General features: G+C 40.1%; 1 protein-coding gene across 1 annotated transcript in view; it reads right to left on the bottom strand.

Moving 5' to 3' along the window:
* Window positions 1–1,557: 1,557 nt before the first annotated feature.
* LOC146459347 (ubiquitin carboxyl-terminal hydrolase 34-like) overlaps window positions 1,558–12,511 on the bottom strand; it is a 65,056-nt gene continuing 54,102 nt past the window's right edge. The window contains exons 59-71 of the mRNA XM_085089649.1: window positions 12,335–12,509; window positions 11,393–11,565; window positions 10,439–10,517; window positions 9,900–10,026; window positions 8,647–8,754; window positions 8,038–8,142; window positions 7,192–7,316; window positions 6,871–6,994; window positions 5,972–6,057; window positions 5,620–5,676; window positions 4,990–5,073; window positions 4,375–4,509; window positions 1,558–3,275 (exon numbers count right to left, since the gene is read on the bottom strand). Of these exons, the coding sequence (XP_084945775.1) occupies window positions 2,805–3,275; window positions 4,375–4,509; window positions 4,990–5,073; window positions 5,620–5,676; window positions 5,972–6,057; window positions 6,871–6,994; window positions 7,192–7,316; window positions 8,038–8,142; window positions 8,647–8,754; window positions 9,900–10,026; window positions 10,439–10,517; window positions 11,393–11,565; window positions 12,335–12,509 (1,849 nt within the window). The 3' untranslated portion in view covers window positions 1,558–2,804. The remainder of the gene's footprint in view (window positions 3,276–4,374; window positions 4,510–4,989; window positions 5,074–5,619; window positions 5,677–5,971; window positions 6,058–6,870; window positions 6,995–7,191; window positions 7,317–8,037; window positions 8,143–8,646; window positions 8,755–9,899; window positions 10,027–10,438; window positions 10,518–11,392; window positions 11,566–12,334; window positions 12,510–12,511) is intronic.

Raw genomic sequence — 12,511 nt, 5'->3', positions numbered from 1 at the left:
ATTTTAACCCCTAAAAGGTGTGACAATACACCTAAATTTGAATGAAATTATTTGAAGAGGTTTTAAGAAGGGATAGAGGAAAGAAAATGATTTTTGGAACACTAGCAGACAGTTGATACCTACGCAAGAGCACTCCAGGTTGCTAATGGACTAACTCGGTATCCATCTATTAATTATTAACTACAAATTCCAATTTTAAAACTTCACTAAATCTTCAATGTTTCTTATTTCTCTTAATTTTACCAATCTTTCTAGTAAAACTACTCCTCCCAAATATATCCAAAAAATCACCCAAAAATTCACAATACCCCACAACACAGGTTCACGATATCATGAAAGGATTTTTGGATTGCTTGAAACGTGAACAAGATATTTCCATTAAAGCCACGTCAAGTGGCAGAAAAATGGCGTTCAGGTGTAACTCCCCTTTAAGGGATTACTGGCAATCATGCCATGACAGGAGCGATGTAACTAGAGCCCCAATCTACATTATTTCCCTGAGTTAACCATGTACCCGTAGATTTCTTTTCTCTCCATTGACTTAGTATGAGAGATAGAGGTTCTGGCTTATGGGCAACTTCACCATAAGCATCAGTGGCTGTTGATCACCTATTGGAGGGTCACATTATTCTATTGTTAATTTCTTGTAAAACTGGCTGCCAAAAGTATAGATAACTTGCGTGTTATAAATTATTATTATTATTGCCTGTCTCCTTTAACTGTATGGTAGCCAACCCCCCCTCTTTTTTTAAAATAATTAATTAAGCATAATAACTGTAATGTGACCGAATGGGGAAAAAAAAGCTTGTTGTTGTTGTCCCAAGAGAAACCCCTTTCCAGCTTACTGATATATCCAATGATAGTGTTTGCGGCTGACAAATTGTCCTAAAAGCTACACATTTGCATTTAAAGCTTTTCTTCTCACCCAACTGCTCAGTTTTAGACAGTCTTTTGGCCTTGAGCAATAGCCTCCAATGTACCATCTGTCTCAAGGCTTACTTACTAAATAAGGCCTTGCAGTGTTTAACATAAATTTTGTAGGTAAACGGTAAGGCCTTAAGGAAAAGGCTAAGGATAGTGATGGTATCAGGGGGTGCGTAACAAAGTGTTAAAGTAAACACCACCAAAAAGCCCAAAATGTGTCAGTAGAAAATTAATAAAGTCAGACTCCTTTTGATATATTAAAATTCAGCTCGACAATGAGGCTAAGAGGGCACAAACAGAGAAAATTCTATTATCATGTTTATTCATTTCAGTTGTTTGTGTCCTCTAGACTTCCACATCAAGTTCAATTTTAATGTTTCGAAAGGTGCCTATTTGTAAAAATAAATAGATACTATTGAATAACAAAATTGAAAAAAAAAATTGTAAATATGAACACTTTTCGTAGAAATTTCTAAGGACAAAAAGAGGCAAACGAGGTTAACCAGCGCGGGCAAAGGTCCCACGCCAAACCTTCAGGATTATGAGAAAAGGGCGTTTGATCTGCAAAATGTGACAAAAAAAAAAAAAAATAAATAAATAAATAAACTTAAATGCAACAATCGAAAAGACAAACACCTTTGAGTAGAAGTTTAATGTTGTAATTCATCTAATTCTATGTTTAATGAGACAAGGGTCGGTTTTGGAAAGCCCGACACATCACTCTGAATTCACGATCAAACATTTTCAGTATATCAAGACTTAAACGAATTATCGAGCTACACTGACAAGGTAAGCTCGATAGCAAATGTGCCAACAATTATTTCCCAATTAAAGGTAGAAGAGGTGGATATTTACAAGATAAACTGACATCACGGTAAATATCACTAAATATCCATTTTGCTAATAGTCCACTATTTCGGTATCCTCCAATTGAACAGGTTAATAAACAAATTGCCAAGGATTTTCATCCATCGCGTTAAACTAAAAGGCTTGGCAAACCAGTAAATAAATTAACCTGACAATTATTTGTGCCATTCATTATAAACTAGACACCCAAACAAAAACGTTTTGGCTCATTTTCGTTTGAAACGAAGATTCTTGAAAGGAGTTTGTCTACTTGTAGACAGTTTCATAGCATTCGTTTTGCTGTCCGCACGTACTGCAAATAATTGAAAACGATGGAAAATGCTTCTTCTTCTCCGTTTTCGATTATTTCATGTGAGCAAACGCCATGGTGTTTTTACCGCCCACAAGACAACGACAACTCCATCTCCAAACAAAACTACAGTGACATAAAAACGTGCAAGCGAGGACAGGGTCTTCTACGACAAATTCCTGCTCCCAAATACAGACGAAGAAGCTCCGAGTGAATTGATGCCTGTAGACTGGACAGAAGCTCCATCACAACCCCAATAATACTAGAACAAAAGAAGGCAGGGTTAAGAGAAGAGTGTCTGGAAATCCCTGCCATTGCCATTTGCTTTCTAACTATTAGGACTATCCCACTAAACCATCTCTGAATTAAGGGCGAAGAGAGCTGGAATGAGGGCAGCTCCAAATGATGACTCTTTTAGAAGAGCACTGGGATATTACATGTCATTATCCAACACTGCGTTTCACGCAATTGCAAACATTCTTGAGATCCAACTGAATTTCAATCTCTTCAAATAGTTTCTATCAAACTAAAATCGAACTTTCGTCCCCTGATTTCAATCGAAACCTGTTCAGACTCTACATGGATGTGACAACAATGCTCCACGCGCCGTACTTCTTCCAAAGTACGAAATTAGGTCTCGTTTCACAGTGCATCTTGTCGACTTGAGCAACAGCGCTCCTTTGCACTGGCTCTCATTAATTCACCATTCACTCTAGCCGATCACCTATACAGGAACTTTGGTAATAGCGCTTTGGATGGCTTTGACCAGCGAGTCAACCCAGTCGACAGGCGGCTTTGAGCCCCATATTGACCCAGTCTTTTGACTCTGTTTCTGTGCACTATCCATCGTTTTGTCTTTTTTCCCCGCAGATGTGCTTTCATCCCTGCTTGTTCCTGGCGTATCATCAGGTGCTGACTCCACTTTACAGCCTATTTGCTCTTCACCCTCCAAAGTCCTCCTGCGTTTCTTCACAGGTTCCACGTCTCCTTCAACCTTGATGTCCTTGGACTCTTCATCCTCTTGCTGCTGCTCCGACTCGCTAGGAGAGCGCGTTGTCTTAACGCCGTCCGATTTCTTTGCCTGATATCTGCGACACACTGCTAACAGGTCCTCAAGGCTCGGGTGAAGTAGCGGACTGACATCGGACTTCTGTGGCGGCCGCACTGAGAACAGCAACGACATTGCTCGGAGTTCCTACGAAGGGGTACAGTTAACTTGAGTCAATTATGGTTTAAATCTGTAAATGGTTTGAACCCAGGAGTCATGTCATAAGGACGTAAATTATGATCATCCGGGTGAGTGTAGACCTGAGAAGGACTGTTTGAGGTGACATGGGACTGACGTTTCGACAACCTGAGCGGAAGTCATCTTCAGAGTCAAGCAGTTTAGTTTGGATTGTCCACTGTCTAATTTACATTTGCTGGGATTAGATGAATAGCTGCGACTACTTTGATTACTTTACTACTTTGATCAAAGGAACAGAGTGACGCACCGAAATTATCAAAACTCGAACTAAAACAAAATCTTGTGTGACAATGCGCAAGGGTTTGGGCTGATTTTGCCCAACGTGATAACTGCCTCAAACCAGAGAACGTCATTTGTCGTAGTTACGCTACGTAACAATATTTTATACTGTATTTTATTTTATACTGCATACTGTATTGTCTAGTGATATATTTAGCCCGTAATGTAAGTAATTATTTTTTTGCAAATAAATGATTATTATAAAAAAAAAAACAAAAAACAATATTTTACCCTTTCTTGAATAAAGACAACGCGGAGCTTTGGGAAGGAGGCAGCCTTAGTGTAATGCGCGTGCTCAATATGAAATTTGAATTTGTGTGACTACATGGTCACGCTCGTATTTCACTGTTTAATCTCTTTAGTCATGCAACCAATGTTTCTAATAGAAAGTAATGGTATTTCTCAGGGTCACCGTCGTATCAGGGGTGGTGGAAATGGTCTTACCATTCACTTAAAATTGGTCCAAACAGACGTTGAGACAGCATCCAGCAATTCAGAATTGTTAAAAGTGCAAAAAAGCTTGTCAAAACAGTGTTTAGAAAGTAATTTAACTTGGTTTGAAGTGATTTGCATTCAGCATCGCTGCAAGAGACGCTTCAACAGTGTTGAAAGTAACCCTGCTCTATAAACGTTCTCAACATTAGTAACCATCGATTGCAAAATGCTCAACGAATGTCGACGCAACTATTGTCTGGTAAAACCGTTTCACAAGTGAACCACTTAGTTTTCTATAGAAACCTAAGTTACCTAACCGTTGTACAAAGCTTACCGCAGTGAGTCTCCGACCAATAACACACAGCTCTGCATCACTAGCTTTCTCCGCGACAGGTTTATCAGCAATCACTGTCGCTACAAGGGTCTGTACCAAGTTATGCCATTGGTTTACAAGCACTTGATTCGAGACCTGTGGGGGGAGGGATAAGAAAAAAGAAAAAACGCTTTCATAATTTTCATAGCAAGCCGGCCGGACAAAGGACCATACACGGGATGTATAAAATCGTGAGTCAACAATATTATTCAACATACTGTATTGTGATGTCAATTATGGCGGAAAACAAGAACAAAATGGACAACGCCATAAACACAAAAACAAAACAAGGCAAACGAACAAAAAAGAGCCGTTTATTGGAGGGAATACATCAATATCTGTTCAGGGAAAGAGGCTGAGCCTTGAGGAAAACTTATTTTTTCGGAAAACCAATGACATAACGACACTGGTTAAAATTTGCATTATTTTTTGTGAAAATAAAAGTAGGAATGACCAAGAGTCATCACACGTTTTTCTTCTCTTCTCTCTTGATGTAACAATAATAACACTAGCCCATCTAAATTTTGTTCCTTGCTAGTTTTGTTCAAAATAAAAGGAAAAGAGAATCTCTCTTACCCTCGGAAAGAAACAGCAAAGGAAGGTATAGATCTCCCGCACATTCAGACATTCGCGTTCATCGAGTAAGATTAGGTCCACGTACTAGAATGATACAAAGATACAATATTACGTGACACCACTATTAGGGAAGTGATCAGAACTACTATACTCGAACAGGACCCACCAAACCACAAAATAGATTTTTGTCATTTTGTCGGTAATGTTCATGAGACAGGTGGTGTCTTCGATAACTCCCCTAACCCGCACAAGGTGGGTCCTCTTCTACCAAACTTGTTATGACCAGTTGCTTCAGATCACGTTGGATGAGCGATCTTTGAGCTTTAGTCAAGGCCAAACCGGGATTAGAAGTAAACCAAGGTTTGCTCTCTTTACAAAAGGGCGCTTCCACTGCTACTTGTTAGTTTGGAAAAAAGCCAAAGTGAAAATGTTTGACAAAAAGAATTTACAGCCCCAAACAAACATCGTTGAGGAGTTGTCTTAGTGTTTCAAGTTTTTTTTACTGTCAAATCCAACCAATTTTCCCCCAAAACATAAGCCTTTCGCTGCTAAAAGTTTAGGAATTTACTGTTAAATGCTGTGCAATGTATAACGTTCAGCTTGTTCAGTTGTTCGATAAATGGACCTTACCTCTAAGAACTCGGGCTGTTGACAAAGCCGCTGCATACAGCTCTTGTATTTCGTACTCTGCAAACAAACAGTTGGAATATCAACAGCGAGTCTAGGGACGCTTACCATTAATGAGAGCTACTCGACTAGAACGGTCATTTAGTAAATGGAGTGCGCAAGTTTTAAGGTCGGGATGTACAAATTCTTCGAAATTGCAAAAGGTAGTGCCATTTTGAAGAAATTCGAAGAACTGGCGTATAATCAAGCATTCTAATTGGAAAATTCCGTCCGCGAAATGACTTGTCACGCCGGCCAGTTCTGACAAATGGGAAATAGAAAACAAGGATTTATTTGGACCAGAGAAGCGGCTTACCTCGCCAGCCTTTTGGTACACCTCCATCCACAGCTTGCTGAAGTACGTGAAGTGAAGCGAAATGGCTTCAACCCCGAGAAGACAACCTGAAACCCACGAAACAATTGTTAACACCGCACGTCCCCATTTTCCCAGAGAAACACAACACTGACTGCTCAAAAACATTTCCCTATACGTGAATGGTCATACCTTAGGATTTGACTCTCATTCAAAAGTTACAAACTCCTTGTTCGGAAAAGAGCAGTTTCCAAATGAGTGTCGAAGATAATTTTGTGTTTACACTGGTTTTCTTTTACTGCTATTGAATTTATTAAAAATAAATAAATAAGTAAAAAATAATTTAAAAAAAAGCTCGCGCCACCGCCTTCTCAACCAATTAGACGTCAATCAACAACAACAACAACAACAACACTTTATTACCACGTTTCAAAGTTATTCATACATTTAGTTGAAAATCAAAAACCAATCGCGCCATGCTCGCACGCTTTTTCGCCCTTGAAGCCAGTCACGTGTACTTGTTTCGAGCTCTGATTGGTTCATTGTGTTGAACACGTTTTCTGTGATTGGTAACAGTCATTATTTGCGTTTACGGTATGACGATAGGCAATTTAAACTGCTCTCAAATGAACAGCACCACAGTAAAAGAACTTCTTAGGAGCATTTATTCGAATGGCCACTCTTTAATATTTGTCCACTTCCTACAGCATACCAAGCAGTAAGACCAGAGAGCATTGTTCAATAGCTTTTAGCTGATTGGTCACTTCAGGAATTCAACCACAGACTGTCGTGCAGGCAAATAACAAATGAGCATTTCCTTTTGGTGAGGGGAAGGGGGGGGGGGGGGGGGGGCTGAGTGGTGGAAACGGTGTACAGAAGCAACAAGATTCCTAGTTACTTACTGCAAGCTATAACATGGTCAGGCACTCGATCCTGATTGAAGCCAAATCTAAGTAGTTTATCCGCAAACGAATGATAAGGCTGGAAATAGTCCGTGACCGCTGCATCGTACGACTCCTCCACTCCCTAACAACACAATGCACACTCAAAATCAGTTCACTTAAACCCCATTAGCTGGGGTTCACATGCATACTGATACACTAATGGTTAAGAATGATGTATTATTTAATCAGTGACATAAACATACTTGGGAAAAAAATAGAGGAGTCGAAGCTATGACCTGCAGTCAACAAGAAGAAGGCCTATGGAAGAAAGTTGGTTACCTTAGGCGAGTCCAGGAAGGACGGATGAAGGAACATGTTGAGTTCGGGTACAGCAGGACGAGCTACAGACTTGCTGCTTACGATCACTTTGGTGTGTCGGCGAGGAAAATACGGACCGAGGAGTCCTGACAAGAAGGATAATAAATAAGTAAGAGTTTCATTACTGACTTCCTTAACTTTTGTCAACGAATCAAATACCTTATAATAGTTCAATTTGATGTTAAATCCATAGTCCTTTGAGCTTGGTCCAAACAAAATAGAAGGCACTGTTGACAGGCATTTTGAAAAGAAGGTTATGAAGGGGGTGGGGGGGGGGGGGGGGGTTACAAATTCCATTTCAAATCCCAACCTCCAGCCGAAATGTTGTCCCAGCTCCCATTCTCAATGCCCAAGTTATTCATATAGTTCATTTCACCCCTTCAGCACCCTCAAAATAACCAATATTCAAGCTCTAAATCCCCTTCACATGTTATCGACAACTACTTGGGATGGACCCATTTGTTTAATAAAAAGAAAACGGCAAAAGATTGTACATAATGACAAACAAAACAGCCTTTTCTGGGCAGGTTTAAAATTCTATACATTGCCCTTGTCGGAAACAAACCATTTCCAAGAAAGCATAAAGTTAACATAAACATTGAAGTGAATTCAATATAAATCAAAAACGCAAGCTCAGCGTATTGGTAGATGTGCCCCGTTAGAAGGAAGTTTTTGACTAATTCTAATTTTCTGTGGGAGACGATTGATGGCTACACATTTCAAAACAATGTTGAAATGCTGTTAGCGGTCATATGCGCGTATATTTTACATCTTCAGAGACAACATGCATGTGCAGTAGAAACCAACCTGGAGGAGACGTCTTGTTCCAATGTTGATGGGAGCCATGGATGATAGGAATCAGTGCCTCAGTAAAGTCATTAGGGTACAGCACCAGCATGGCGTTCAATACCTCTGTAAATCACAACAAGCCATCAATAAAATCATGAAAACTTCGTAGTTAACGTACGCACGTATATGTACTCTAATATAACGAAGTCTTCGGTATCATGAACGGACGATATTCTCCAGTCCGGCCTTTTAAATGGTATGGAACAGAACCTCGATTAACGAAGTGCCAATGGACTGAAGAATTTGGTGCGTTATATCGAGCGTTCGTTATATCAAGGTTCTGCTCCATGCATTTTACAAGGCCGCACTGGAGAACATCGTTCGTTATACCGAGTACTTTATTATATAGAGGTTCGTTAGGGCGAGGTTCCACTGTATGACGAACCCTCGATATAACGAACCAATTTCCGTAGTCCCTTGGCATTTCGTTAAATCGAGGTTCTACTGTACAGCAAACTTTCAACCACGGCATGAGAACAAACTGAACGAGGTCAACATCGCGCCGTGCAGAGCGCCAAAGTTTGGTTAAACAACTGAAGTTTCTAGAACAGAGCAAACTTGACTTACCAAGGCAGGCAGTCCGGACTTCCTTTGGAGTGTAGGAGTTTAACAAAGAGAGAAGTTTCTGTGCAATGTCTAATCTTTCAGACCATCCTACAATGCTACTACGGACATCTGTAGAAAAGGACGAGAAAATGTTCATATTTCTAAACGTAGCGACCAATAAAACGAAACAAAGCTGAATCACCACCAAACAGAAAGGCGCGTTTCGTCGTTTTTGAAATTCGCTGCACTAGAAAAGAAACACGTTACTATATTAATTGGAAGAAAGCGCGTTTCTGAAGAATTAGCTTTGTACAACTATACTAAAGAAAAATGAATGTAAATATATGAAAAATATATTTTAAATTGCTGACGAAAGATCAAATAAAAGAAAGATCCTCGCAGTTAGTACGCAACTTAAGCAGTTGCGAAAAGAAAGCCTGAAAAAAATTCAGGCTTGAACGGGATTCGAACCCATGACCTCTGCGATGCCGGTGCAGTGCTCTACCGACTGAGCTATCAAGCCAACTGGGAGCTGGTCATATTGTGAGTTCGTAATATACCCGTGAAGGATGAATAAATAAATGTAAATATATGAAACATATATTTTGAACTGCTTTCTTTAAGCAACTGTTTAAGTTGCATACTAGCTGCGAGGATCTTTCTTCTATTTGAAGTAAGCAAAAATGTTGACTACTATATGTTAGAATATAGCAGTTTGTTTGAAAAAGATCGAATAGTGAAGAAACAGAACTTTGAAAACTCGGTTATTTAATGTCAATCACACAGAAACTGCTTGCGCAACCTCCCGAACCAGAAGCTCATGATAAACAGGGTTCGTACTCTTTTGAGCTTTTGAAATTCCACGACTTTCCATGACCTTTTCCATGACTTCTCCAAGTTTTTCATGACCTAAATTTGACCATTTTCTTGGAAATCATCTTTATTTTGGGTATGTTTTTACTATTTTCTTAGCAAAAAACCCCAATTTATTTCGTACTTTTTAATAAACATCATTTTTCATGACTTTTCATGACCCACACCTAAATTCCATGACTTTCCAGGCCTGGAAAATGAAATTCTAAAATTCCATGACTTTCCAGGTTTTCCATGACCCGTACGAACCCTGATAAAGTACAACTATCCAGATCGAATTGCAATTTGCAAATGCCAAGGCAAAACTAAACAAAAAAATATAGAAAGCCAGAAACGACTTGGTTGTGGCTTGTGTTTTCTACACTGTGTTTCATTGTCTTCATTTGTTGAGTCAGTAATACCTGGTTTGTTGCTGTGTGGTCGACAGCACACTAACAAGTTGTGCAATATCATCAGCACTTCCGTCAAGTCTCCGGTCACGTGACAAGCGGTGGCCTCGTGGTACATCATGTGAAGGGTGGTGAAAGCCTGTAAACCAATCAGATTGGTTGGTTACTACAACATAAATACAGAGCGTTGAATATCACCCGAACTTTTAACACCCATTTCAGTTTTAGGGACCTGTCGAAACAACTGAACAACAGTTGCCTTTGATCCAGTCTATGAAAGTAACAAACATGCAATCCCTGGTAGTTGGAAATGTTTGGATTGGATTTTGTGATGGAAACGGGTAGTTCACACGATGGGACACATCCCCGGACAAGTCCCTGCCCTGTACACTCAGGAAGGATAATTCGTTGCTTGGCAAGAACTAGTATTTCAAGCCCTAAAATCTCCTGAGGAATCGTATCAAGGATTTGCCAAAGCCGCAGTTGTAGTTCACAATATCAGGGAATTAAAATGAATACCAAAATCTCGATCATTATGTTACAAGACTTACGTCCGACAGAGTTAGAAGCCCTTGATTCACAACTACTCTTAATCTGTCCTCTTCTGTTTGTAGCAAGATCTTGTATGCACTACGGGAGAAACATATGAAAAAGCGACCAATCTTTGAATATCATGACGGTCTGTATCACCTATCTATGAAGCTAGTTCACTGGTATAACCAAGTCTTGCGTTATAATAAACCACATGAAAAGTAAACTCTTTCCTTTTGCATCTCTCCTTCTTTCAATAACACGTGAAGTTGTTCAAGGCAGATTTTTCGTGATTTGTTACTCAACGACTTAATTACAAACGACGGTGAAAAGGATTTTTTTTAGTTAAACTAGTCCAAAACTTCACAGTCCTGACCAGCGATTGTGAGATTTTTATCCATTTTGTTTGTTTTATTTTATAGGTCCATAAATATGATTGACGACAACATAAAACCAAGTCGTTTAATTTCGTAATTCAGGGCCCAGTTGCTCGAAGCATGGTTAGCGCTAACCCGGGTAAAATGCCATGACAACCTATAGGTTTTAATACCTCTTAACCAATGGTTAACGCTAACCATGCTTCTAGCAACTCAGCCCAGGTTGCAAGTGTCATTTACTACGTTTTTCAATAACATACGGACCCCGCGGCTGAACCTCAAACCCAACTAACGAGTTACGTGTTTTACTGCGGTCAGTTATAATTACGGCGACAACCGGCTGACCACAAAAAATACACAAAGCGACAAAGTGGTCGAAATCGGCCAATCACAGCGCACGAACGTGACTTTTTGACAACGTTGAGCCAATAGTTTTTGTTTCCTTAGAGGTCCGCTGGAGTGATTGACAGAAGTGAAAAGCGCAACGGTTGGTTGAATCTTGGAATTCAGAGTCCGCATGTTATTGAGAGGCGCAGTCAGTAAAGGTACTGAGCAGTGTTGAAATGAGATAACTTCCTGTTTTCACTGCATCTGTACCTGATCAGCGTAGTCCAGGAAGCACCACCATCCAGGCAGTTCTGGTACAGCATTATGGTGTCTCTTCTGAATGCCGCCTCGACTGCTTCTTCTTCACTTGTTTTCTCTCTTTCCGAGTCGGTGTTTGGCACTCCTGCAAACAGTCTCATGAGCCCCAAAAGCTCTTCCACTGCCTGCAAGCCAAACAAACAAAATATGTAAACCTAACGCCTTTTACCTGCGATGTGTTAAGGGCGTTACGGCGCAAGTCATAGCGAAAGCGCGAGCAAAACCATAAAGGTGGACGAATACAAAGACAAGATGGCATAAGAAGGTGCAGTGCCTTTAAGTGTGAGCCCTCTGTGAAAATCACCAGACTAAACCCGAAGCAAAAAATAGGCATTAGAGTATTTTATTTAGTCTAATTCACAGTAGTGTAGCAGCTCTCGTAAGCTTGTAATTGTTTTAATTCTGTAGCCTCTGCTACTGTTTTTAGTGTTGGGGGTATTGTTCTGTTTTTTGTTCTATTGTTTTCTAGAAAGGTTGCTAGCCAATCACGTGAGACCTATGAGAGCTGCTACATCACCTTATTTTACTTATCTTTTTCGCGTTGCATCTGACAACTCGGTAAATTGCAGCACAATTTGCGGTTTGCTTGTATTTTGAAAGACTAGATTGAACAGAAACCCGAGTTCAAGGTTTGAACTCGCTAAAAAAATTCACAAATCAGACTTTTTCAAGGAGATACATAGAGTGCATACAGCCCGCACACCACATTTCTCTTCGTACAAGTCGCAACATTTTAACACTGAACTCTTACATTTCCTCTAGTGTCAGTCCTGCACTTAACTTATATTAAAGATACGACATATTCACGAACGTGGTTTTCATTTGATCAAATATTGAAAAATTCCACTCTATTGGCCAATTTTGCTATTGTAGGGGTTTACGTGATCTAAATACCTGCGGGTACTGGTTCATGCGCGTGGTCAGATTCTCAAAGGCCCACTTCATGTTGGAGTGCGTGGCAAGTTGGCGCGTGAATGAGGGAGAATGTTCACAGCACAGCCGCAGCAGACCATAATAAGCTGGTAGAACATTCCTGTTGAATGTCACAACTTCGGGCTCGTCACTGGAACT

Source organism: Pavona decussata, unplaced genomic scaffold, assembly GCF_977016875.1.
Source record: "Pavona decussata unplaced genomic scaffold, jaPavDecu1.1 SCAFFOLD_220, whole genome shotgun sequence".
NCBI classification, from domain to species: Eukaryota; Metazoa; Cnidaria; class Anthozoa; order Scleractinia; family Agariciidae; genus Pavona; species Pavona decussata.
This window is presented reverse-complemented; position numbering and strand designations above follow the sequence as displayed.